The following is a 26,035-nucleotide window of genomic DNA, read 5'->3' as shown; positions in this document are numbered from 1 at the left end:
TTGTATTTTGCATCACTTGTGTTCATTGTTTTCTTTTCTTATTCCCATCTTAGTTTTATATTCTCTCCCCTTGTTATTTCCATTATCATTATTATTATTGGTGGTAATAGTAGTAGTTCTGTATTGTACCTTAGTTACTGGACTGTTCTTACCTGTGGGATTTATATTCTTTGGATTCTCCTACCCATACCTCCGGGAGCAGGAGAGGGAAGAATGGGGGAGAGTGAGCTAGCAGCTGCGTGGTTCTGTGTTACTGGCTGGGCTTAAACCACAACAGTTCTTTTTGGTGCCCAACGTGGGGCACAAAGGGTTGAAATAAAGACAGGTCTGACCAGAGTGTGTCTAATTGTATTTGCGATAAACAGTCATTGTTTCGGATTAATAGTTACTCATCACAATGTTGATGTATTTGCTCTCAGAGTTGTTGAGCTTGGTCTTAGAGTTTCAGTATTTCATACCTTATTTGCAGCCAGCATTTGCTGCTTTAGTGTTTATCAGGTTTGGGTCCTGGGCTACGGTTCTTGTTTTGTTGTACTTGATGGTAATGACTTGTAATACAATAGACTCATTGATCACAAAACCGGTCTGGCATGCATTCTCCATGTGGCTGTCATGTCTATATTTTGGGAGGCATTTAATGGAAATTGTTAACAATTACACATCATTTTCTTCCACCTTGGAGGGTCAACCTATGAAGGTGACATCCCCTCACACCCTCCGCTACCCCACCAGGCTATTTACAGTAGCATTTGAAAAATCTAAAGGTTTTCAATATCCTTTGAATACCCTTGAAGCCAGCCTGCTGCTTTTGCTGGGAATCAGCACGTTGCTGCACATGCTGCATGTGTTTTACCCACGGCCATACCACGTTGAGAACGCCCTATTTCGTCTGATCTTGGAAGTTAAGCACGGTCTGGCTTGGGTCTTGTCTAAAGTTAAGCAACTATCAAAGAATACCACCAAGAGATCTTCCCTGATGCTGGACAGTCATGAGTGGCAGGTTGTGTGGGAAAATATGGGCTTCGGAACATCACTCCTGAACAAATGCAGAATCCAGAAAAAATAGCAGAAATATTAGGAAATGGGTGCTGTTGTCCTGGCAATACCAGAGAGGAACAAATCACTGCAATGTGCTGGGGTTTGGCCTACTCCTACAAAGTCCTGCTCAACACTATCCAGTACCTTCATGGGGAAGAAGATGTCTCTGGATCTGGTGGCAAAGCAACACACAATGCAGCTGCTCCATCCCAAGCAACAAGCACAGCAGCTGCTCCAACTCCGACAACAGACACTGCAGCTACTCCAACCGCAGTGATAGACACTGCAGCTGAACCAAAGGGCCAATCCATGCCAATATCAGGTGCCCTTATAAGCAAGGCAAAAAGCAAAAGAGAGCCACAAAAAGCAACTTGTGCACTGAAGGAAGATGAAAACCCAGTGCATGAACTAGAGGGGACAACATTTGAACAACAGGAATTACTACAGGAATCGAAGGAAGAGGTAACTTCTTGATCCTAGACCTCGACCGAGCTGTGGAATAAAGAAAAATAGCACATTGTCACCTGGTTGCTCTGATGCTGGGACAATGGGGTCATGAACTAGAAGGTAGGGAAGCCAAGCAGCTGGGATCACTTGCCAGGGAAGTGGGAATTGACAAAGTGATTGCAAAAGACAAACAGTCCCTCAGCCTTTGGAGGAGGCTCTTGGCAGCTGGGAAGGAAAGGTTTCCCTACAAGGACAATGTTATGTGTTGCTCAGCCAAGTGAACCACGCTAGACAGAGGCCTCTGGTACCTGAGGGAATTAGCCATTCCAGAGATGATCTATCATATGTCACATACTGGGAATGCACCCATACATCCAGGTGAAGTTGAATGTACATGACCCACGTGGCATCGTGGCACGGAGCGTGCCATCATCATATGCCCACTCACTGGCATTAATGACCAGTACCATCAAAAATGGATGAAGTGAGTCTGCAATTCCGAGAGTTTGAAGACAATCTCACCCCTTCAGTCATTTCAGCTGTGGAAAAGCTCCTGACCTAGGAGTTCAAACAATTGAGAGATGATCTGTCCAACTCCCAACGTGTTCCAACCCATGCCTCAGCTATTAACAGAAAGCACCCAATTGCCCAAGAGGGACGATATAGGAGGTACACGCCACGATATAGGAGGTACACGCCACGGGCCACACACACGCCACAGGTTTTACCTGTGGGATCACAGAGAAGACATGAGAAAGTGGGATGGAAAACCTAACCCAGTTCTGGATGAATGGGTGTGAGAACTGAGGAGGAAAACAACAGTCAAGGATGATACTCACATGAAAGTTGCTGCTCCAGTATTTGGTGAGCAGCTTCCCAGATGGAGTGGAAGAGCTGATTTTACTCCAAGTCCTGTGAGAAGGAATACTAATCCCTTTCTACAAGATGTAAGTGGAGAATCCTTGATCACTATTAGAGGGGCCCTGCCTCCAGCCAGGTGGAAGAGAGGGACAATTGGGTTTACTGGACTGTGTGGATCAGATGGACCAGCTCATCAGTCCCACAGGAGTATAAAGCTCTAGTAGATACCAGTGCACAGTGTACCCTGATGCTATCAAGGGGTAGAACCCATTTGTTTTCTGGAGTGACAGGAGGATCCCAAGAGTTGACTGTACTGGAGGCTGAAATCAGCCTAACTGGGAAGGAGTGGCAAAAGCACCCCATTGTGACTGGTCCAGAGGCTCCAGGCATCCTTGGCATAGATTACCTCAGGAGAGGGTACTTCAAAGACCCAAAAGGGTACTGATGGGTTTTTGGTATAACTGCCTTGGAGATAGAGGAAACTAAGCAGGTACCCACCTTGCCTGGTCTCTCAGAGGATCCTTCTGTTGTGGGGCTGCTGAAGGTACAACTGCCAGTTGTGACCACAACAGTGCACCGGCAGCGATATCACACCAACCAAGACTCCCTGATTCCCATCCATAAGCTGATCCATATACTGGAGAGCCAAGCAGTGATCAGTAGGACCCACTCACCCTTTATAATAGCCCGTATGGTCAGTGCGAAAGTCTAACGGAGAGTGGAGACTAAAAATAGACTATCGTGGCCTGAATGAAGTCACACCGCCATTGAGTGCTGCCATACCAGACATGCTAGAACTTCAATATGTACTGGAGTCAAAGGCAGCCAAGTGGTATGCCATAATTGATATTGCCAATGCATTTTTTCTCAATTCTTTTGGCAGCAGAGTGCAGGCCACAGTTTGCTTTTACTTGGAGGGGCATCCAGTACACTTGGAATTGACTGCCCCAGGGGTGGAAACACAGCCCTACCATCTGCCATGGACTGATCCAGACTGCACTGGAACAGGGGCACGCTCCAGAACACCTGCAATACATTGATGACATTATTGTGTGGGGCAATACAGCAGAAGAAGTTTTTTGAGAATGGGAGGAAAATCAAAATTCTTCTGAAAGCTGGTTTTGCTATGAAACGGAATAAGGCCAAGGGACCTGCACAGGTGATTCAATTTTGGGGGATAAAATGGCACAGTGGAAGGCACCAGATCAACAAGATAACAGCAATGTCTCCACCAACTAATAAGAAAGAAACACAAGCTTTCCTGGGTGCTGTAGGGTTCTGGGGAATGCACATCCCAAATTACAGCTTAATTGTATGCCCTCTCTATCACGTGCCCTGGAAGAAGAATGATTTCAAATGGGGCACTGAGCAACAACAAGCCTTTGAACAAATTAAATGAGAGAGAGTTCATGCAGTAGCCCTGGGATGGACCAGTCCAATAGCGGGCAAGATGTGACAGATGTGCTTTACACCACAGCCAGGGAGAATGGTACTACCTGGAGCCTCTGGCAGAAAGCTCCAGGGGAGACTCGAGGTCGACCCCTCAGCTTTTGGAGTCAGGGGTACAGAGGATCCGAGGCCAGCTATACTCCAACTGAAAAAGAGATACTGGCAGCCTATGAAAGGTGTTGGAACTGCTTCAGAAATGATTGGCACTGAAGCACAGCTCCTCCTGGCACCCCGGTTGCCTGTGCTGGGCTGGATGTTCAATGGCAGGGTCTCCTGTATGCATCATGCAACCGATGCTACATGGAGTAAGTCAGTTGCACTGATTACACAACAAGCTTGAATAGGAAATCCCAGTTGTCCAGGAATTCTGAAAGTCATCATGGACTGGCCAGAGGGCAAAGATTTTGGAATGCCACCAGAGGAGGAGGTGATGCGTGCTGAAGAGGCCCTACCATATAATAAACTGTCAGAAAGTGAAAAGCAATATGCCTTGTTTGCTGATGGGTCCTGCTGTATTTTGGGAAAGTGTCGGAGATGGAAGTCAGCTGTGTGGAGTCCCCTAGGACAAGCTGCAGAAACTGCTAAAGGAGAGGGTGAATCAAGTCATTCTGCAGAGGTGAATGCCATCCATCTGGCCTTGGACATTGCTGAATGAGAAAAGTGGCCAGTACTTTATCTCTTTACTGACTCATGGATGGTGGCAAATGCCCTGTGGGGAGCAATTGCACCAATGGAAGCAGAGGAACTGGCAACACAGAGGTAAACCCATCTGGGCTGCTGCACTGTGGCGAGATATTGCTGCCCGGGTGCAGAACCTGGTGGTGAAGGTACACCATGTAGGTGCTCATGGAACCAAGTGTCAGGGTCACTGAGGACTATCGGAACAACCAACAAGTGGATAAAGCTGCTAAGGTAGAAGTGGCTCAGATGTATTTAGATTGGCAACATAAGGGTGAATTATTTTTAGCCCAGTGGGCCCATGACACCTCAGGCCTTCAAGGCAGAGATGCAGCATATAGATGGGATCATGATCGAGGGGTGGACTTAACTGCAGCACGCTCCACACTCATGAATAACCTGAGAAATAGTGTCCACTGTTAAGTAAGCCAAACTGTTAAAGTCTCTCTGGTATGCAGGATGGTGGCTGAAGTTCAAATATGGGGAGGCCTGGCACATTGCCTTTGTCACGCTCCCACTGATCCTCAAAGGCAGGCACCATGTGCGTGCCATGGTGGAATCAACCACCAGATGGCTGGATAAATACGCTGTGCCCCACACCCAGCCTAATCAGTACTGTTATGTACTGTAGAAGGTAACAAATTTCCTGTGGTGCACATAAAGAATCTGCTGGGAGAGACAGTCTGGGTTATTCCTGATTCAGGTAAATGAAAACCCACTTGTGGGATTGCTTTTGCTCAGGGACCTGGATGTACTTGATGGGTAATCTGGGAATATGGATAAGTCTGGAGTGTACCTCAATGGGATTTAATTGTGGGGGGGAAAACAGCCAATGAACTCAATTATATGCTGTTGCCTGTTATATAACACTTCTGTAGCCCACCAGCTAGATGCCCATCTCCACCACTCTGGGCTATGAAAAGAAGATATGTGCTGTCATGATCATCATCAGGGAATAGTCATGGGAAAAGCCAGCAGCAGCGGAACTGTCCTTAGGTCACTGTTGACTGACCCTGACTTCCCTCCAATTGTTACTCCAGCAAAGAATAAACTTGGATGAATCCAGATGAGCTCATCAGCAACCAGATGAGTTCAGCGGTGACATCAGCAGGCAACAGTCCAACACTACACACCATCTCTCCTGCTCTGAAAGACTTTTACAAGAGATGGAGCTCTTGTAACTGAATGAATTGAGCAACTTTATAGGGATTGGTCCATGAACTAAGGAATAACATTTCTCTCTTTTGTTTGTGTGTGTATATGCATGGTATATTGAAAAATGTGGGATCTGAGCATGATGTGAATGGTAAGGAATAAGGGGTGGATCATGTCCTGGGTTCAGCTGTAATAGTTATTTTTCTCCTTTTTAGTAGCTGGTGCAGTGATGTGTTTTCTAGTTTATTCTGAGAACAGTGCTGATAACACACAGATGTTTTTAGTTGTTGCTAATAATGCTTACCCTGATCAAAGTCATTTCAGTCTCATGCTCTGCCAGTGAGGAGGGGCACAAGAAGCCAGGATGTAGCAGAGACAGGACATCTGACCCAAACTAGTTGAAGTGATATTCCATCCCACAGCATGTCATGGCCAGTATAAAAATTGGGGGGAGCTACCCCAAAGGGGCAGATAGCTGCTTAGATTGGGCTGGATGTTGGTCGGGGGGTGGTGAGCAATTGCATTGTGTATCACTTGGGTTTATTGCATTTTGGTTTTCCTTTCCCCTTTTAATTTTATATTCTCTCCCTTTGTTATTTCCATTATCATTATTATTGGTGGTAGTAATAGTGGTTTTGTGTTATACCTTAGTTACTGTGCTGTTCTTATCTCCTCCCATGGGATTTACATTCTTTCAATTCTCATTCCCATCCTTCTGGGAGTAGAGGGGAAGGAAGAAGGGGGGGTGGGGGTGGTGTGGGCGAGTGTGTGAGCCACTGTGTCGTTCTGAGTTACCCACTGGGCTTAAACCATGAGAGCAAGGATAATGTTTGCGAAAGGAAGTGGTTTGTACTCTGCAAATGTGAGCTGCAATGAAAATTGTTCTTTGTTCTGTAGTTCCTGTAACCCATGCTTCAGCGTATGTGCTGAATTGCTAAGTAGTACAGCTCTATCTCTGGAACAGCTGGATTACTGACATCCTGGTGACAGTCACTACTGTTATCATACCCCAGCAGTTCACAGTTACAAAGAATTATTAAGGACTTTTTAAAGTATAGATGCAGTCTTGTGATCAAAATTGAAGAGTGTTTGAGAAAGCACTTGCTGAGATCTCTCCTTTTGGATGATGAATAATCATCAGATTTGCTTGTTTAGTTTTGATTTGGAGGGTGCAACTCTAAAGACCTTGTAGTTTCTAATGTCTTTTGAGGAAATTTCAGTAAATCTTCTTGTTGGGCTTTAGCCAGCTTATGAAAGGCCAATGTCAGTTGTGTTTAGTAAACATCTGTGTGGGTGTATAGCAAGTTTGGGATGTATGAAGTGTCTTAATTTACAAATCTGAGATCTTACTCTGCATGTGTCACCAGTTTGACACCTGCAAGATAAATACTTCTGATCCTTTCATGTGAAAAGGGGGTGCAGGGAGAAGGAGCTGCTTTGGCTCAGTTCAGGTTTCTTGTTTTCTTTTTTTTTTACTATGATAAATCCTGAAGCAGTGGCTTCTTGATATGAACTTGGATGCCTTACATTTGCCTGTGGGTTTCCTGAAAGTAGAAACTAGACTGTAGGAGCTCTAGTCAGAGGTCTAGGTTGTGCTCTCATGTTTAGCAGCTATTTTAGCACACAGTGTATGGGAAGTGATGCTGTTTTCATGCTGGCAAAATGTCAATATCTCATTCAGGTATGCCAAAAATTAACTGGATCCCAGAGAAATTGATTGTCCAGGTGTGAAATGATAAAAATAAGGGTTTGCTGCAGCTGTAATTAAAACAAGTTTTTTTTTGCAGTTTTAAAAGAAGGCAGGCAGTTTACATATGAGAAGGTTGACTTGACCAACATTAGGGCTATGCTGAACAGTAACGATGTCAGTGAATACCTGAAGATATCTCCACATGGATTAGAGGTAGGATATAATTTCATGATTCCAAGCTAAAAAGGAGCCTGAAGAAAAAGGCATTTTTTAACTCTTTTTGGTTGCTACTTGCTCCTGTTATTTCCTGGAATAAATCAAAATTCTCTGCTAGCTTTGTATAGAAGCTTTGCTTTGTCAGAGGGTCCTAACATCGGTATACTGATCTCAGCTGGAGAAATGTTCACACTGAAGTAACACCTGTATCTGTGCCCCAGAACTTCAGAAGAGTGAGGAAGATCTTAGAATGGTTTAGTTAGGTTGGAAAGGACCTTAAAGCTCATCCAGTTCCATCCCCCTGCCATGAGCAGGGACACCTTCCTCTAGACCAGGTTGTTCCAAGCCCCCTCCAATCTGGCCTTGAACACTGCCAGGGATGGGGCAGCCACAGCTTCTCTGGGCAACCTGTGCCAGCACCTCACCACCCTCACAGGGAAGATCTGCCTAAGATCTCATTTCAGTCTCCCCTCTGGCAGGTTAAAGCCATTCCCCCTTATCCTGCCCCTACAGGCCCTTGTCCAAAGCCCCCCTCCAAGGTTGCTTAGGAGGCAGCTGGCTCTTCATGCATGTTGACTAAAATTGTTCATAAAGTGTAATTCCTCTATAATAATTTATAATAATAAAAAATATTATTTTAATAAAAATTTTAAAATTTTTAAATTATAGGATATTTTTAAATAATATTGGAATTTATATAATTCCTAATTGTTAATTGTCTAGTCTTGCAAAGCCCATAGCAGGATTTTTGTCTCAGCCATGTGGCTTTTTTTTTTTTCCCCCACACACTACTTTTTCTAAGAACTTTTTTGACTACTTACACATGGGTTTTCATTCATTAACATTCAAATACCTCTTTGTCCTTCATACCAGGAGTCAACTAATAACCAGTAACTTGGGTCTTCCTATCCTGGCTTAGTCTTTATTCTTTAAATTGACTCTGTCAACTTTATACTTTTTTTTTCTTTCCCTTGTGGCTTACCACTGAACAATTCTCAGTCTTGCGTACTACTAGTTTGTGTGAAAATTATTGCTATAAAGAGAGGTCACTTTCTGTCTGAAGTGCCTCTAAAATTATGTTGCTGTATTCTTATATGCAGAAACTTGATCCAGGGAAGAAAGGAGCTTGTTTGAATGCTAATTTTGTAGAAACTTAATTTTTTGTTTGGCTTTGGTAGGCTCGATGTGATGCCTCATCCTTTGAAAGTGTTAGATGTACGTTCTGCGTCGATTCTGGAGTTTGGTACTACGAAGTTACAGTCATTACTTCAGGAGTGATGCAAATAGGATGGGCTACCAGAGACAGCAAATTTCTCAATCATGTGAGTACATGTACTTGGTAACAGAAATATGGTACGTTTTGGGTGTGACAGCTTCCTTTTTAAAAAAATTATGATTACAAAAACATGAAACCCTTCTTGCCTTTATTCTGATAATACAGCATAAGTACACTGTCTTATTTTATAGTTTGCTTTCCTCTCCCTCTCATCTAGATAACTTAATATCTTATTCTTAATTCTAAGTATTCTTCTTTCTGCTATTAAAATCAAGTACTTATTAGCATTAAAGCAAAATGTGCCATGTGCACATGAAGTCCAAGCCTATAGTCAAACAATAATCTTGACCGTTAGTAGAGATGTAACTAGAACTTCTTTCTTCTTAAGTCTTTGTAGTAACTCTGTATGCCTGTTGTAAACTCAGTATGCTGTAGCATAATTTACTTGTATTTCCACAATACTAAGAAAGTGTAATGATTACTACCCAAAATACTTGTCTGCTTCAGCTTAGGGAGGACTTCCCATATGATCAGCCTTCCAAACTTTAATGGAAGTTCATTCAAGTGCAAGGTAGAATTGCAGTACAGAAGGCGAGTGTGGCCAGCCTACCACCACTAACCACAATGGAAATACAGTGCTGGGATTTTAAGTTGACATTACTACTGGCTGAGCTTGAGTAAGAAACGTACCTGTAGCCCTTCTTTATTATTGTAATTGCATGGCTTTCTGTTCCTACTTGGAATTTAATTTAGGAGAAGAATTATATTTATATATTTAATGTAGAGATAAGCAGTTAAAACTGCTTATTTCTGATTGTTATAGGAAAAAGTCATTCTATAGCTGGGTCAAATGCAGAAGCTAATATGAAGATAGGCTAAAAACATACATGTGAGTAAATGTTGATGGTGGGGGGTATGACAGAAATACATCAAGGACATGAAACAAACACCAGTGGCAAGAAAACCAAGGAATGGGAGAGTAGCTTTTCTTACCATTTAACTTCAATCTTCCTTGTTAGTTCAGTCATCTTGCTTTATCCCTCCTAATTATTCATGTCAATAGCATTGTCCTCTACTGGTGTATGACATCTACATCACATCCACCACAGTCCAGTCCTGCATTTCTAGCAGGTTCTTACATATCTGCCCTGAGCACAGGCATTGTAGATGTTGAGTGTAATGGAAACAGAAATACAAGGCTGTGTGTCTGCCTTTAGACTGCTAAGAGGCTTAAAAGATTTTTCACACTTACTGGTAAGGAGCTTAGTGTAGATGCATTTTTCTGTCTGTGCTTCCTGTACAAGGTATGAAAACAGGAAGTGTCACATCTGAGCAGGAGGATTTTTCTGTTGCTACAGCTGGTTGGCTAAATGCTGCTGTTGTTCAAGCTCATTGGGTGTGTACCTGAAATACATGGTATTATCTTCTGGGTATGTTGCAAACACAGTCATCAGAGTAGCCATATGCTCTGTATTTACAGCATGTGTAACAAAAAGACTAGTCTTAAATGTGACATTAAACACCCATTAACTGAGCTTAGCTTTAATTTGAGAACTTGGAGGCTTGTATAATCAGATGTGTTGTCTAATATTTGCACTCCAGACAAGCTATTCTTAGCACAAGCTTTTTGGGTGGCATGTTTGGCCTCTCCTACATGACAGATTCTTCTCCCGCTCTGAAACTTTTAGTTTTGCATTTGTCTTGGACCTTGGCACTGTCACTTGATAACCTCTTTGCAAGCTGAGGGAGGCTGGCACTGAAAGGGCTACAATATGCAACAAATCCAGTGAAGGGTTTGTTCTCTTTGTATGTTCCGATGGCACTGGGATATCTTGTGGGGGAAGGTACTACGGGTCTGGTAGTGGGACTTCAAGATAAGAGGGTAGTTACAGTTCTGTTTAACTTTTTAAGATGCAAAAAACCTAGCTGTTTGGGTACTAGCCTTCTGATTTCTAAATATTTTAATAGGATTTATTTGAGCTCACAGAGAATGAAAAATGCTTAGGAGACAATATCCCTTTCTTTCCCCCTCCTTATCCCAACAAATTCCTTTTGATGTGAAATGAAACTTAAGACTAGTTGGAAAGAATTGTTTATGTAGGTGGGAGAACCCTTCTTGCTCTGGATGAGTAGTGTAGCTGAATAAAAATACACTTGAGCCCTTCTGTGTGAGGACTGCCTGCAGACTGAAATTCTTTACTCTTTTTCTAAAGGAAGGTTATGGCATTGGGGATGATGAATATTCCTGTGCCTACGATGGCTGCCGGCAGCTGATTTGGTATAATGCCAGAAGTAAACCACATTCCCATCCCTGTTGGAAAGAAGGTACTCAGTCCATCTTCTGCTGTTGATCTGGATTTCTGCACAGGACTTTCCTCTTGCAGGTGTCTAGAAAGCATTTTGTTAGTAGGTGGGAACAGAGCAGTTACTGCCTAATCTCAATGATACCAAAAGTTTAATAATTATTGTGCCTTTACTAGTATTTGCAGTGGTTTAAATGTACAAAGTGGGCACCATGCTCTTACTCCAGTCTGTTTAAAAAGGAATCTGTTGGTTAAATGTTTTTTCTTTTAATGGGCAGAGTGCAAATCATAGCACCAGCTAACATTGCTGGACATTCAATCATAAAACTTCTGTCCAGATGTTTGCAATCCTACAAAACAGGGTTGAAATCTTCCTTCTGGGTTGAAAGAGTTGTTTTAGAGAAGGGGGAAAAAAAACCAAACCAAAACAAACCCTGATCTCTGAATTAGACTACTTTGTTTGTTTTAACTTTGTTTGTTTTAAGGAGGCATTGCACTGTCTTGCTTACTTTAAATTCTTGGATAACTACTTGGACAGCAAAGTTCTGTTTTTGATCTCAGCTTTGAAATCTTGGTAGGAGTTTGTGCATGCCATGCTTGTGTGAACTGTGCTGCCTTCTCTTCTATTAAAAACTTCTCCCAAGGATGGCTAAATTAAAACGCCTCTTAAATAGCACAAGTATGTTCGAAACAGATTTTAGCAAATACGTGTTCTGAGAATAGCTCCAACAGGTGTAAACAGCCAGGGAGAGACAGAGTGCAGTTTTTTCCAGCTTTGGCAAATACTCTGCAATCCTTCTACAACTGTGCAGTATTAATGCTCTGGCAGACTAAAATATTTTAATATTTTACTATTTTCTCCTGTTTTTTTCTATCTTTTTCTATCAGTGTTTCTTCCCTTATGCTTTTGCAAACGATTCCTTTTAAGTGAGACAACTCATACTGAGATGTGTTACTTAAAGCAATGACTGTTTCAGCTGTTGGCATTTAATGACTGAAATCTTTATCTTTGTTTTGCATGTAAGGAGACATAATAGGATTTCTACTAGACTTGCACGAAAAGCAAATGATCTTCTATTTAAATGGAAACCAGCTTCCTGCTGAGAAGCAAATATTTTCATCTTCTATGTAAGTATGTGCTCACTTGGAAGGACAGTGACCTGCACAATAGTTGTTTTAATTGTATGAAGTGTTTCCCATTTGAGATGTACATTCATATTTGCTTACTTGAAGCCATCACTAAGCAGGTTTCCCAATTGAAAGTTGCTTAGAAATCAGTGAGAAGGATATCATTTTACAGGTGGATTTCAGGGTCTAAAATAAATACTTTGAACTTTCAAAAGTAGATTTAACTCGACGTTTTCTACTGTCAAACTAGCACAGCACTGAAATAGAATGAGGCTATAACAAAGATGAACATATTTCTAGTAGTGCTTGAGGAATATTTTTATCTTGGGGGTGGGGGGGGGGAAGGCAGGGCAGGCAAGACACCTTAGTCCTGCAAGTGCTGAAGAATGTCTGTTTACTTACTGCTGCTCACTGAAGCCAGTTCCTGCAGTAGCATATTGAGTATTCATGGGAAGGTGTCTCTTGGTATCATTACAGAAAAGTGTTAGGCTTATTTTGATAGCTCTGTTAAAATTAACACATGGCCAACTCCTCTGAGGCTCATGGAGGAGTTCAGCCTTTTAGTTCTGAAAAGATAAGCTGGTGTGATACTTGAGAAAGAAGCTTCTGGTGTAGCTTAACTAACCATTACAGTACTATGTAAAGTAATACTACTGAGCTAATAATTTCATTCATGTTTTCTCCTTAAAATTAAGTTCAAGATGCAAGCAAAGAGTAGTTCAGTTTAAAGAGTTGCAGAGTATCTTGTATATTCAACTTGTAGATCTTCATGTGGACTATGTCATTTATATACTCAACAGATTCTGTTACTTGGTTAGAACTTAAGGTATTACTCAACTCTGGCCCTTTCAATAAATAAAACTGAGAGAGGCAATAGTTGTGGTGTTTTTTACAAGGTGGCTGTGAAGAAGACAGCTGTCCTGAGGTAATCCTGCAAGGGCAAGAAGGAGCAGATGGTTGTTGTGTTCAGACCTGGATTCATCCCACACAAGTGTATGAGCATTGCAAGCTCTCCAGGTTCCTGCCTGCTCAAATAAAGCAGAGGGGAGCGGTGGATGTGGAGGTGTCCCTTGCAGCTGGTATTGCTCCACACAGCTCTGCTAAACAGCAGCTGTTTGGAAGAAAAATACTTTTTTCCAGTGCTGTAGGAGATATCTGAGGTGATCAGTGTAAAGAGGAACAGGCTGTAGACTGCTCAGATGGATGTATCTGCTTTTAGTGTGTGACTAATCCTAACTGTAGAGCAGGCAGCCCTTATTGGCTGACTCAGAGTAAATTCAGCTAAACTCTGTTAGTAAATTCAAAAGCTGAGAACTAAATAAGGTGAACATGTGCAGTTGAAACTGGGTGTGTTAGAGGCTTTCTTGCAATTAGCTGTAGAACTTCCTATTGAAGGAACTTGTCTCTTTGTTTCAGGGTATATTTTTGTCTGGTAATAGTAGTAACATCTGGAAATTTCTCCTATAGTTTAAGTAATTCTAAAATGTCTGTTCCTCCATATTGCAGATCTGGCTTTTTTGCTGCAGCTAGTTTCATGTCCTATCAACAATGTGAGTTCAACTTTGGGGCAAAACCTTTCAAATACCCACCATCAATGAAATTTAGTACTTTTAATGATTATGCCTTTCTGACAGCAGAAGAGAAGATCATTTTGCCCAGGTAATCCTCCTGTCTAGTTGCAGTGTGTTTCCATATGGAGAAATAAAATGATTCACTTCCAAGTTGCAAAGTCTTTGTTGTACGTAGCAACATTAATCTAACAGGGTCACACCTCCATAGGTCTCCTTTAGAAAAGACTCCAGTGCAACTTAATGAGTAGGTGTCCTGGGTTCAGCTGTAACAGTAATTTTTCTCCTTCTTAATAGCTGGTGCAGTGATGTGTTTTTGACTTTAGTCTGAGAACAGTGCTGATAACACATCGATGTTTTTACTTGTTGCTAAGTAATGCTTGCCCCGATAAAAGACCTTTGAGTTTCAAGCTCTGCGAGTGAGGAGGGGCACAAGAAGCCAGGAGGAAGCAGAGACAGGACACCTGACCCAAAGTAGCCAAACTGGGTATTCCATCCCACAGCAAGTCATGCCCAGGATAGAAACTGGGGGGAGACACCCGGAAGGGCCAGATTGCTGCTCGGGTCAGTGTATCAGTCAGCGGGTAGTGAGCAATTCTATTGGGCATCACTTGTGTTTAATGTTTTCCTTTTCCCCTTTAGTTTTATATTCTCTCCCCTTGTTATTTCCCCTTATCAATATTATTATTGGTAGTAGTAGTAGTAGTGGTTTTGTATTATACCTTAGTTACTGGACTGTTCTTATCTCAACCAATGGGATTTACATTCTTTGGATTCTCCTACCCATCCCTCTGGGAGCAGAGGGGTGAAAGAATGGGGGGAAGTGAGCGAGGGGCTGTGTGGTTCTGAGTTACTGGCTGAGCTTAAACCATGACATCATACTATGCCACACACCCTGCCACTTATGATTCTCCAGCCTCAGAGGGATGGGGAGGAGAATCGAAAGAATGTAAATCCCTGAGGGGATCTTGTGATCACAAGATAACAGCTATGTCTCCACCAACTAATAAGAAAGAAACACAAGCTTTCTTAGGTGGTGTGGGGTTCTGGAGAATGCACATCCCAAATTACAGCTTGATTGTACAACCTCTCTATCACATGACCCGGAAAAAGAATGATTTCAAATGTGGCACTGAGCAACAACAAGCCTTTGAACAAATTAAATGAGAGATAGTTCATGAAGTAGCCCTGGGATGGACCAGTCCGATAGCGGGCAAGATGTGACAGATGTGCTTTACACCACAGCCAGGGAGAATGGTACTACCTGGAGCCTCTGGCAGAAAGCTCCAGGGGAGACTCGAGGTCGACCCCTCAGCTTTTGGAGTCAGGGGTACAGAGGATCCGAGGCCAGCTATACTCCAACTGAAAAAGAGATACTGGCAGCCTATGAAAGGTGTTGGAACTGCTTCAGAAATGATTGGCACTGAAGCACAGCTCCTCCTGGCACCCCGGTTGCCTGTGCTGGGCTGGATGTTCAATGGCAGGGTCTCCTGTATGCATCATGCAACCGATGCTACATGGAGTAAGTCAGTTGCACTGATTACACAACAAGCTTGAATAGGAAATCCCAGTTGTCCAGGAATTCTGGAAGTCATCATGGACTGGCCAGAGGGCAAAGATTTTGGAATGCCACCAGAGGAGGAGGTGATGCGTGCTGAAGAGGCCCTACCATATAATAAACTGTCAGAAAGTGAAAAGCAATATGCCTTGTTTGCTGATGGGTCCTGCTGTATTTTGGGAAAGTGTCGGAGATGGAAGTCAGCTGTGTGGAGTCCCCTAGGACAAGCTGCAGAAACTGCTAAAGGAGAGGGTGAATCAAGTCATTCTGCAGAGGTGAATGCCATCCATCTGGCCTTGGACATTGCTGAATGAGAAAAGTGGCCAGTACTTTATCTCTTTACTGACTCATGGATGGTGGCAAATGCCCTGTGGGGAGCAATTGCACCAATAGAAGCAGAGGAACTGGCAACACAGAGGTAAACCCATCTGGGCTGCTGCACTGTGGCGAGATATTGCTGCCCGGGTGCAGAACCTGGTGGTGAAGGTATACCACCACATAGTTGCTCATGTACCCAGGAGTCGGGCCACTGAGGAACATCAGAACAACAACGTGGATAAAGCTGCTAAGGTAGAAGTGGCTCAGATGGATTTAGATTGGCAACATAAGGGTGAATAATTTTTAGCCCAGTGGGCCCATGACACCTCAGGCCTTCAAGGCAGAGATGCAGCATATAGATGGGATCATGATCGAGGGGTGGACTTAACAATGGACACTATTGCTCAGGTTATTCACAAGTGTGAAGCATGCTGCAGTTAAGTAAGCCAAGCTGTTAAAGTCTCTTTGGTGGCTGAAGTACAAATATGGGGAGGCCTGGCACATTGCCTATATCGCACTCCCACTGACCTTCCAAGGCAAGCACCATGTGCTTGATATGGTGGAAGCAACCACTGGATGGCTGGAAACATACACTGTCCTCCACGCCTCTGCCCGGAACACTATTCTGGTTCTTGAAAATGGAGTCTTATGACAAAACGGTACCCCAGAGAGAACTGTGTCAGACAGTGGGACTCATTTCCAGAACAGTGTTATGGACGCTTGGGCCAAAGAGCATGGCACTGAGTGGGTATATCACATCCTCTATCATGCACCAGCCTCTGGGAAAATCGAACGGTACAATGGGCTGTTAAAAACTACACTGAGAGCAATGGGTGGTGGGGATTTCAGACACTGGGATACAGATTTAGAAAAAGCCACCTGGTTGGTCAACACTAGGGGATCTGCCAACAGGGCTGGCCCAGCCCAATAAGAACTTTAATGTACTGTAGAGGTGGACAAAGTTCCTGTGGTGCACATAAAGAATCTGCTGGGAGAGACAGTCTGGGTTATTTCTGATTCAGGTAAAGGCAAACCCACTTGTGGGATTGCTTTTGCTCAGGGACCCAGATTTTCTTGGTGGGTAATGCTGGATGATGGTTAAGCCTGGTGTGTACCTCAATGGGATTTAATTGTGGGGGGGAAAACAGCCAATGAACTCAATTATGTGCTGTTGCCTGCTATATAACACTTCTGTAGCCCACCAGCTAGATGCCCATCTCTACCACTCTGGGCTATCAAAAGAAGTTATGTGCTGCCATGATCATCATCAGGGAATAGTCATGGGAAAAGCCAGCAGCAGTGGAACTGTCCTCAGGTCACTGTTGACTGACCCTGACTTTTCTCTAATCATTACCCCAACAAAGAATAAACTTGGATGAAACCAGACAAGTTTCACCAGTGGTGTCATCAGCAGGCAACAATCCAACACTACACACCATCTCTCCTGCTCTGAAAGACTGTTACAAGAGATGGAGCCTGACATCATGGACTGAATTAATTCAGCAACTTTATAGGGATTGGTTCATGGACTAAATAATGATATTTCTCTCTTTGTGTGGGGGGGTATATATATATATATATGAGAGACCAAAAGCCATGGTATATTTGAAATTATGGGATCTGAGCATGATGTGAATGGTAAGGAATAAGGGGTGGATCATGTCCTGGGTTCAGCTGTAATAGTTATTTTTCTCCTTTTTAGTAGCTGGTGCAGTGATGTGTTTTTGAGTTTAGTCTGAGAATGCCGATAACGTACAGATGTTTTTAGTTGTTGTTAAATAATGCTTACCCTGATCAAGGACTTTTCAGTCTCATGCTCTGCCAGTGAGAAGGGGCACAAGAAGCCAGGAGGAAGCAGAGACAGGACATCTGACTCAAACTAGCCAAAGGGGTATTCCATCCCACAGCATGTCATGGCCAGTATAAAAATTGGGAGGAGTTACCCCAAAGGGGCAGATAGCTGCTTGGGTTGGGCATCAGTCGGCAGGTGGTGAACAGTTGTATTGTGCATCACTTGGGTTTATTGCATTTTGTTTTTCCTTTCCCCTTTTAGTTTTATATTCTCTCCCTTTGTTATTTCCCTTATCAGTATTATTATTGGTGGTGGTGGTAGTAGTTTTGTGTTATACCTTAGTTACTGGGCTGTTCTTGTCTCCACCCATGGGACTTACATTCTTTGGATTCTCCTCCCCATCCCTCTGGGAGCGGGGGAGAGCAAGCGAGTGGCTGTGTGGTTCTGAATTACCAGCTGTGCCTAAACCATGACATTCCCCATTTTTGAATGACAGTGTTGACAAAGTTTATTCAGATTTGGAAGTACTTTGCCACCTAAACATAAATCAAGCCAGGTAAGAACAGTTTTGGATATATTTTTCCTTAACTTACCAAATTTCTGCTAGGAAAGAAAACTAATAACTTTTCTTGTTTGGGTCATTAGTAATGAAATAACTTACGGGAACACAAGCATTATACAAAGTACATAGTGTAATCTGGGATGTAGCATACCCCAGATTTACCACTTGGATTAAAGCACAACAGAGCGGTGCTGATGTTTGCAGTTGAAAAATAAAGAAAACCATTGCACTTAATGAAGTGTAGCTCATCCAGTTCCAACCCCCTGCCACAGGCAGGGGCCCCTTCCACTGGACCAGGCTGCTTCAAGCCCTGTCCAACCTGGCCTTGAGCACTACCGGGGGCATGCGTGGAGCAGCCACAGCTTCTCTGGGCAACCTGTGTCAAAGCATCACCACCCTCACAGGGAAGGGCCTCTTCCTAAGATCTCATCTCAGTCTCCCCCTAGCATGTTAATGCCATTCTTCCGTGTCATGTCATAGAATCATAGAATAGTTAGGGTTGGAAAGGAACTTAAGATCAAGTTCCAACCCCCTGCCATGGGAAGGGACACCTCATGCTAAATCATGTTACCCAAGGCTCTGTCCAACCCGGCCTTGAACACCGCCAGGGATGGAGCATTCACAATTTCCTTGGGCAACCCATTCCAGTGCCTCACCACCCTAACAGGAAAGAACTTCCTCCTTATATCCAATCTAAACTTCCCCTGTTTAAGTTTTAACCCATTACCCCTTGTCCTATATCTACAGTCCCTAATGTCTCTCCCCAGCATCCTTGTAGGCCCCCTTCAGATACTGGAAGTCTACTATGAGGTCTCCACGCAGCCTTCTCTTCTCCAGGCTGAACAGCCCCAACTTTCTCTGCCTGTCTTCATACAGGAGGTGCTCCAGCCCTGATCATCCTCGTGGTCCTCCTTTGGACTTGTTCCAACAGTTCCATGTCCTTTTAATGTTGAGGACTCCAGAACTGTACACATTACTCCAAGTGAGGTCTCACAAGAGCAGAGTAGAGGGGCAGGATCTCCTCCTTTGACCTGCTGGCCATGGTCCTTTTGATGTCATGTAGAGTTTTGCTGAATTTAATGTGTCCAGCGTTGGGTCGTAGTCTGGGCTAGACACCTTGCCATTGAACAGTTTAGATGTGTAATGTGTTTTCCACATCTGAACTGTCTTATTTCATAAAAGGGGGGATTTTTTTACTCAACCCTGGGCTGTTGGTTTTATTTTCAATTTCTATTCTTTTAAACTGAACTATGTTACAGCATTGTAGGGTTTCTGAATTTTGTTGATGCAAGGGTTTGTGTGGTTTACTTGTGGATTTTTTCACAACTCTTAAAAGTACACAGATACTAAAGAACAATTTCTTTGAAGTGTTCTGCTGTGGGAGCTAGAAAAATTACAATCTGACACCCTCTTTGTCCCTTTCTGACAAACCAGAATAGGGAGTTGAAGACTGTTTTGAACATCTCTGGGTGTGTTAAGCCTTTTTGGGGGGAAGTTATGATCAATGTTTATCAGCAGTAGTGTTGAATAGCACAGGCAAGTGTTTCATTAGTCTTGATGCAACAGTTGGAATAGGTGTGAATCTATTGTTTTGAGTCAGACTAACGGGTGGATGTCTTCTCCCTCAGACACAGGCGCCTGGCTTTGTTGAAGCAAGTGAGTATCCGAGAGAACTGTTGTACGCTTTGCTGTGATGAGGTAGCAGACACAGAACTTGGGCCGTGCGGACACAGGTAAAACCTTAAAAACAACCCAAAACTAAATAAAAGAGGGAAAATATGCATTTGACATTTGGCTTAGGTGAGATCAGATGCAGTCCCTGCTTATCTTGACTGACTCCCAAGTATAAAGGAAATAACCCCTTCTCTTCCAGACGTAACAGAGGTTAAGCATAGCATTCCCACTGTTCCCCTCACTATAGAACTGAGATTTAATCCTTAATTGTCTGTGTCTTGGGTTGGGGAAGTACTGCAGCTACGTACATATGCTACCCCTGGGTAGGGGGGGTACCCCTAAGTCTTTATTCCCTGGTTTCAAAGGTTTATTCAGAACCCTAGAATGGTTTGGGTTAGAAGGGACCTTAAATCTCATCTAGTTCCAGCCCCCCTACCATGGGCAGGGATACCTTCCACTAGATCAGTGCTTGTTTAGTACTGGTGCTGTGAAATCCAGATCACATGAAGAGAGAACAGAAAATTCATTATATGCTCAAATACTCATTAAATGTTTAACAAATGGATTGTCTGAAGTCACAAATTCCTCTAAAAGCTAAAAATGGGACAGCAGTACAATACCATAATAGTACTTTCCTGCCTTTAAGGAGCCTACTAGGAAATTAATCCAGCTAAATCCAGTTCCTTAGTATTTTTAGAGCACTCATGGAAGCAGTCTTGCCATGGGTCTGGATGCTGGAAAGTTAAAGAGGAGAGAGGTGCCCAGTGTGTGTCCACAGTAAGTGGCAACAGCTCCCCACAGGGCACTGGGACCACTGTTCTCCAGACCCAGTGCCCAGATGAACAAAGTGTAATCCTGACCAATGGCACTGGGTCTGTAAGATGCTGAGCAGCAGGAGCTCCTCTCAAAGCCTGTGGATCCACAACACCTGACTTGCAATTCCTAATCTCCATGCTGAAAGACTTGGGTGTTCCTAGCAGGGTAACTAAACTGCTTAGTGCTTGGAGGTTTTTTTTCTTGTTTTGTTGAGTTTTTCACACTGTAAATGCAGCCTTTAACTGATTTTTCTTCTCCTGCAGTGACCTGTGTATGGAGTGTGCCTTGCAGCTGGAGACCTGCCCTTTGTGTCGACAGGAGATACAAACCCGAGTCAGACAGGTCTCTCACATTTCATGACACATATGGAGAAATACCAGACTTGTTTTCAATTAACTACAGCCAGTGCTGAAAGGGGAAAGAACTTCCGACCAATCTTTATGCACATAGAACCATAGCCATCGCCAGATTTCATGCTAATCTGTTATCTGTTAATCTTAAAAATGAAATCTTTAATAAACTATTTCAAGTTGCCAGCAATGGGAACTGGTTTCAAGAATAAGGAGAGCTAGTAGTTCAGTGCACTATGGCTGTTGGTTCCTCCAAGCAAGACCATAGGAGACTGTCTTTCTTCTTCCCCTTTCCTTCTTTCCTGACACAAGTGCTGAAAAAATTTGCACTGGAAGTACACATACAATGCATTTTAGAAAAGAAAAGAAGAGCAAATAAGTATCTCCTAAACCAGGGCTGTTTAGTCTTGTGCTCAAGTTTTTTGGAGAAGTCAGTACTAAAAAGAGAATGCCAATGTTTTCCTGTTCAATGTAGCCTCCTGCTGGTCAGAGACTCTGTTTTCCAACAGTGGATATTAAACTGTTCAAAGACTTAATCCGTACACAGACTAATTTGAAAAGTCAGTGTGGAGACCAGAGAGAAACATGTTTTAATAACCTTGTGATTCTAAAGAATGTTCTGATTTGTCTTTAAACGTTAAAAGATTGGTGGTATTTTCAAGTTTCTGATGCTTTTAACTTCAGTACCCACATTTTTTGGTGAGGATATAATTTTCAGGAGGTATTCTTAACTAATTATAACATTGGACTGGGATTAATTTCATATTCTGGGTGTTTTTTAAGGTATCATCTAACATCTCTTTTTAATCAGTGTTGGTTTTGAAAGTTTTATTCACTTTGGAAATATTGTGCTATCTTAAAAGATTGGAAGAGAACTTAGGGCCAGTTTATTTAAAAAAAAAAAAAAAGTTATTTGGACAGCAAGTTTGGTCTTATTCTGTAAGTCTTTTAAAAATGCACCTTGTTTGCCACATGTCAGCCCTGCTCTGAGAACATCTGGGGCCACACTTCATGTTTTTGGTTAGGGATCATCCACTGGGAATCTCTGCTCCACTTCAGTTACACGCTTGTGACATTTGTATGTGTCATGGTTTAAGCCCAGCCAGTAAATCAGAACTATGCAGCTTCTCGCTCACTCCCCCACCTTCTTCCCCCCTGCTCTTGGAGAGATGGGGAGGAGAATTGAAAGAATGTAAATCCTACTCTTTCTGCTAACCTAAATAGGAGCAGAGAGGGCTGCACACAGGTCCCAGAATCAAGCTCTTTAAGAGTAACTCTTTCACCTGCTGCCTTTGCTAATGCAAGGGTGCTGAATGTCATCCAGAAATATACTTATTTTTTAAAAAAGTGTTTCTCTTGAACCTCTGGAATACGATGTGTGAATTAAGACAGTTCTGTCCATCATTTTTCTTGTTGACTTTTTTCCCAATATAGACTGAATCCCAAACTGGAGTGCTGGTTAGCCTTTCTGCTAAAATGAGAATTCTCTTCTGCCTTGAATGCCTGTTTTGATTAGTCAAGACTGCCAAATCTGTGCTGCAGGGACCTCATTTCCTTGCTGACTGTACTTTATGAGGTTTTGCTATAATCCACATTTCCAGTCAGGGCTGAGTCCCTCCCTGCTCACTGCTGAATGAGCAAATGTGAACACCATCACTGCCATGCAGATGGTAGAATTTCAGAACCACTTGAAATTAAGTTTTTTCAATGCTTCCAAATGCAATGATCGGTTTTTATGCCTAAGGTACAAAGATACAAACCATACTTTAGGGAAGAAGTGGGACAGAAGCATTTTGAACTCTGCTTTAATAGATTTTAGGAGCTTCAGGGCTTTGGTTAGCCTGGCCAGGATTAAGCGAGGTAAAATTTTCAGAAGTACAGAAGTGCCTAGGACTCCACATTCTGATCAACTGCTGTTTGAGATTAAGCATTTAAGGCCCAGGTCCACAATGGCTTCTAGGTGTCTGGTGTCCCCTTGAAATGGAGGTGACTGAAGAGCCTTGCTGCTTCTGTGAACACAGGACTAAGTGCCTGCATTCTTTGTTGGAAAGATGTGAATGCTTTGAAAAATTTGCTGCAGATAATCTTCCATGCAGCTGGTGCTGGGCAGAGAAAGCCAGTGGCGATGGAGGAGGGAGCTGTGTCCCAGAGAACTGTCATGTTCGTTTCACAAAGGGAAAGACTGCACAACTCGGCTGGCTTTCTGCTGAAATCCACGATGGGTGTGTCTTTGTAAAGCTTGATCCTCCATGACTGCTGCCCTGTCTCCCTTGGTCCTTGCACACTCCAAAGGTGCGGGGGAGGGGAGGCAGTTGCTCCACAGGCCTTCAGGAAGGAAAAGAAATTGTAGCGAAGTCATCCGTTCAACAATAAAACAAGTCTTGAAAGCTATTTGTTGTTCTTTAATTCTTTTGCTGCTGGTGAGTGCCAGGCTTCCAAACATTGTGGTGCTGGATGGTGATGGAGGCAGCACTCGCACAAGAAGCTGGCTCTGAAGCAAAAAGGCGAGGCCAGTTCAGGGCTGGGGTTGAGGTGGTGGAGCGGGCGGGAGGTGGGGGGATCTTGTGTAAAGGTGGTAGAGCTGGTGGAGAGCAGCCTTCTGCCGGGTGACCCCAGCTTAGAGTGCTGTCCTCCAGCCCTCAGGGCCCTGTTTTGTGATGGGAAAACCCACTTTAACAGCGGCGGGAGAGCTGCATTGTAAGAAACTATGAATTAGGATATTGTTTATTAAGATTTATGTTAAGCCCAATGTAAAGGTTAGGCAATAAAAAGTATGAAATTGCTTACTCAAACAGTCACCGGACACAGCTTACATAGACTAACAGTCGCCAACCGCAATCGCTTATCGTTTATGCAAACATAGCAGATGTTGCCTAAAGATAGCTGTAAGATGTTCCATGTGAGAAACTATAGACTAGTGTATTGTTTATTAAGATATATGTTAAGCCAAATGTAAAGGAACTGACAGAGATAAAACACAGCTGGCCAAGATAAGATAGCCGCAAGATGTCCCAGGAACTGGCAGAGATAAGACTAGCAACTCCCTGCAAAGACATATGAATGAAGGATCAAAGGAGGAAGACTTCTCACCTTGGTCTCATCGATCACCAGGAGGCAGGAAACTACCCCCTAACAACAACTGAAGCATGCGCAGAGTACTTCCACTATTTCATGAACAAAGAAGTAAAGATGCATAAAAAGGGGCTGTTTGAAATACTTAACACGGCAGTTGGCGGAGCGCAGACTCCCCTGTCGTCCAGCGCTGTCTTTGCTCATATTCTACTTGCTATAATTAATAAAATTTTAATTGGATTATGATCCGTTGTGGTCTCAATTTATAACAATTTCTGGTGCCGTGACTCGGATAAGGAACGGTGGTCTTTGGTCCTCCGGGGAGGCGCCCCGCGACATTTCGCGGCCCCGCAACCAACAGCTTACCTCATCCTTACTGACGAACCTAAATTCTAGAATAATGAGCAAAGGAGAAACCGGTAAAATCTCATAAAAATTCTGTGCACGGGAGTCCGGACGAAGACGCAGGACGCGTAAGTATATTGCGAAATTTTCCGCAGAGCGAAATAGTTCGCGGCGGAGGTCTGCAGAGTGAAATTGGTTCACGGCAGATCTGTAGAGTGAGATTGTTCACAGCAGATCTGCAGAGTGAGATTGTTCACGGCAGATCTGCAGAGTGAAATTGTTCACGGCAGATCTGCAGAGTGAGATTGTTCACGGCAGATCTTCAGAGTGAGATTATTCACGGCAGATCTGCAGAGTGAAATTGTTCACGGCAGATCTGCAGAGTGAGATTATTCACGTCAGATCTACAGAGTGAGATTGTTCACGGCAGATCTGCAGAGTGAAATTGTTCACGGCAGATCTGCAGAGTGAGATTATTCACGGCAGATCTGCAGAGTGAGATTGTTCACGGCAGATCTGCAGAGTGAGATTGTTCACGGCAGATCTGCAGAGTGAAATTGTTCACGGCAGATCTGCAGAGTGAGATTATTCACGGGAGATCTGCAGAGTGAAATTGTTCACGGCAGATCTGCAGAGTGATTGTTCACGGCAGAGTTGTTCGCGGGTTTACCGTTCGGGCGGGATTGGGTTTCCTGGAATATAACGAATGAGAGGTTCGATATACTGAACCAAGCGAGTGTGGACCCTTAAGTACTGCGGTTCCCATCTCCCGCGAGGGACTGGGCCAGGAACAAGGGGGAGCGAGTGAGTGTGTGTTTGGAGATATTCCAGAAGATGGGGGCGAAGGGCAGCAAGCCTTCGACTCCCATGGGAAGGGAACCCATTGTACCTAAGAATACCCCTCTGGCATATATCTTAGACAATTGGAGATATTTCCCTGGAACCCTAGGGAAAGATAAGCAAAAAATGATAGAATATTGTACTAAGATATGGGAAGGGAAGAAGATTTTTTAAATTTTTTTTTTTTTTTTTTTGGCCAGTCTATGGGTCAGAAGAAGATTGGGTAAGACAGCAATTAAACCTCTGGGTTAATAATAAAAAAAAAAAACCCTTAACCCTGAGGAGAGTCAATATGCGGAAGTGTGGCTAAAAAGACCGGGAGCTAGACTTTACCCGCTGAATGAGATAAAAACTAAACAAAAGAAAAAGAAGGTATAACATGAAGCGGGGACAGATACTAAATATGTATAGGCGTAAGGGAATAAATGTAAAGGAAAAACGACCCTGGGTGTGCATACTTTGGAGGAACGATCCCCATGCACCTCAGCGCTGAATAAAGCATACCTATTTTACAACTTTAAAGAGTTGTGGAGTCAATCTGCGTATCAATTTGGCAAGCCAGCCAGGAGGCCTCTGTTCGGCTGCAGGATCGGGTGAGGAGCGGATATCCTAAGCCCCCCTCCCAGGCCGCTTGCCTGGGGGAGCTCCGCTTCTCATCTGCTCACTGCGGGGACAGACAGCGACCTGCGCCGGCTGCGGAGAGGCGGTATGCTTGGAATTTAGGTACTTTGGGGGGCCTGTAGGGCGTACGCGTGGCCCGGGGCTGCTGGTAAGGCGTGCAGAGATGTCTGGCGCACTGCGGAGTTCCCCTTGGTAGGTAGGGCTTGCAAGCTGGGGGCTCGTCGACCGATAGCGCGGCTGCAAGCGATCCTGGAGGCGGATCGGGCGAGCCCGGGTTT

At 43.6% G+C, this 26,035-nt stretch overlaps 1 protein-coding gene across 9 annotated transcripts in view; it reads left to right on the top strand.

The window, feature by feature from the left end:
• The window catches only part of LOC136004317 (RING finger and SPRY domain-containing protein 1), a 66,485-nt gene extending 43,215 nt beyond the window's left edge, over window positions 1-23,270 (top strand). For all 9 annotated transcript variants that reach the window (XM_065660714.1, XM_065660717.1, XM_065660720.1 and 6 more), the window contains 7 exons: window positions 7,416-7,531; window positions 8,713-8,856; window positions 11,024-11,135; window positions 12,139-12,241; window positions 13,748-13,900; window positions 19,668-19,772; window positions 20,793-23,270. In XM_065660714.1, coding sequence (XP_065516786.1) covers window positions 7,416-7,531; window positions 8,713-8,856; window positions 11,024-11,135; window positions 12,139-12,241; window positions 13,748-13,900; window positions 19,668-19,772; window positions 20,793-20,889 — 830 coding nt within the window. In that variant the 3' untranslated portion in view covers window positions 20,890-23,270. The remainder of the gene's footprint in view (window positions 1-7,415; window positions 7,532-8,712; window positions 8,857-11,023; window positions 11,136-12,138; window positions 12,242-13,747; window positions 13,901-19,667; window positions 19,773-20,792) is intronic.
• The last annotated feature ends 2,765 nt before the right edge of the window (window positions 23,271-26,035 follow it).

This window comes from Lathamus discolor, chromosome W (genome assembly GCF_037157495.1).
Source record: "Lathamus discolor isolate bLatDis1 chromosome W, bLatDis1.hap1, whole genome shotgun sequence".
In the NCBI taxonomy this organism is placed as follows: domain Eukaryota; kingdom Metazoa; phylum Chordata; class Aves; order Psittaciformes; family Psittacidae; genus Lathamus; species Lathamus discolor.
The sequence above is the reverse complement of the archived record's forward strand: the minus strand, read 5'-3'. Positions and strand labels throughout refer to the sequence as shown.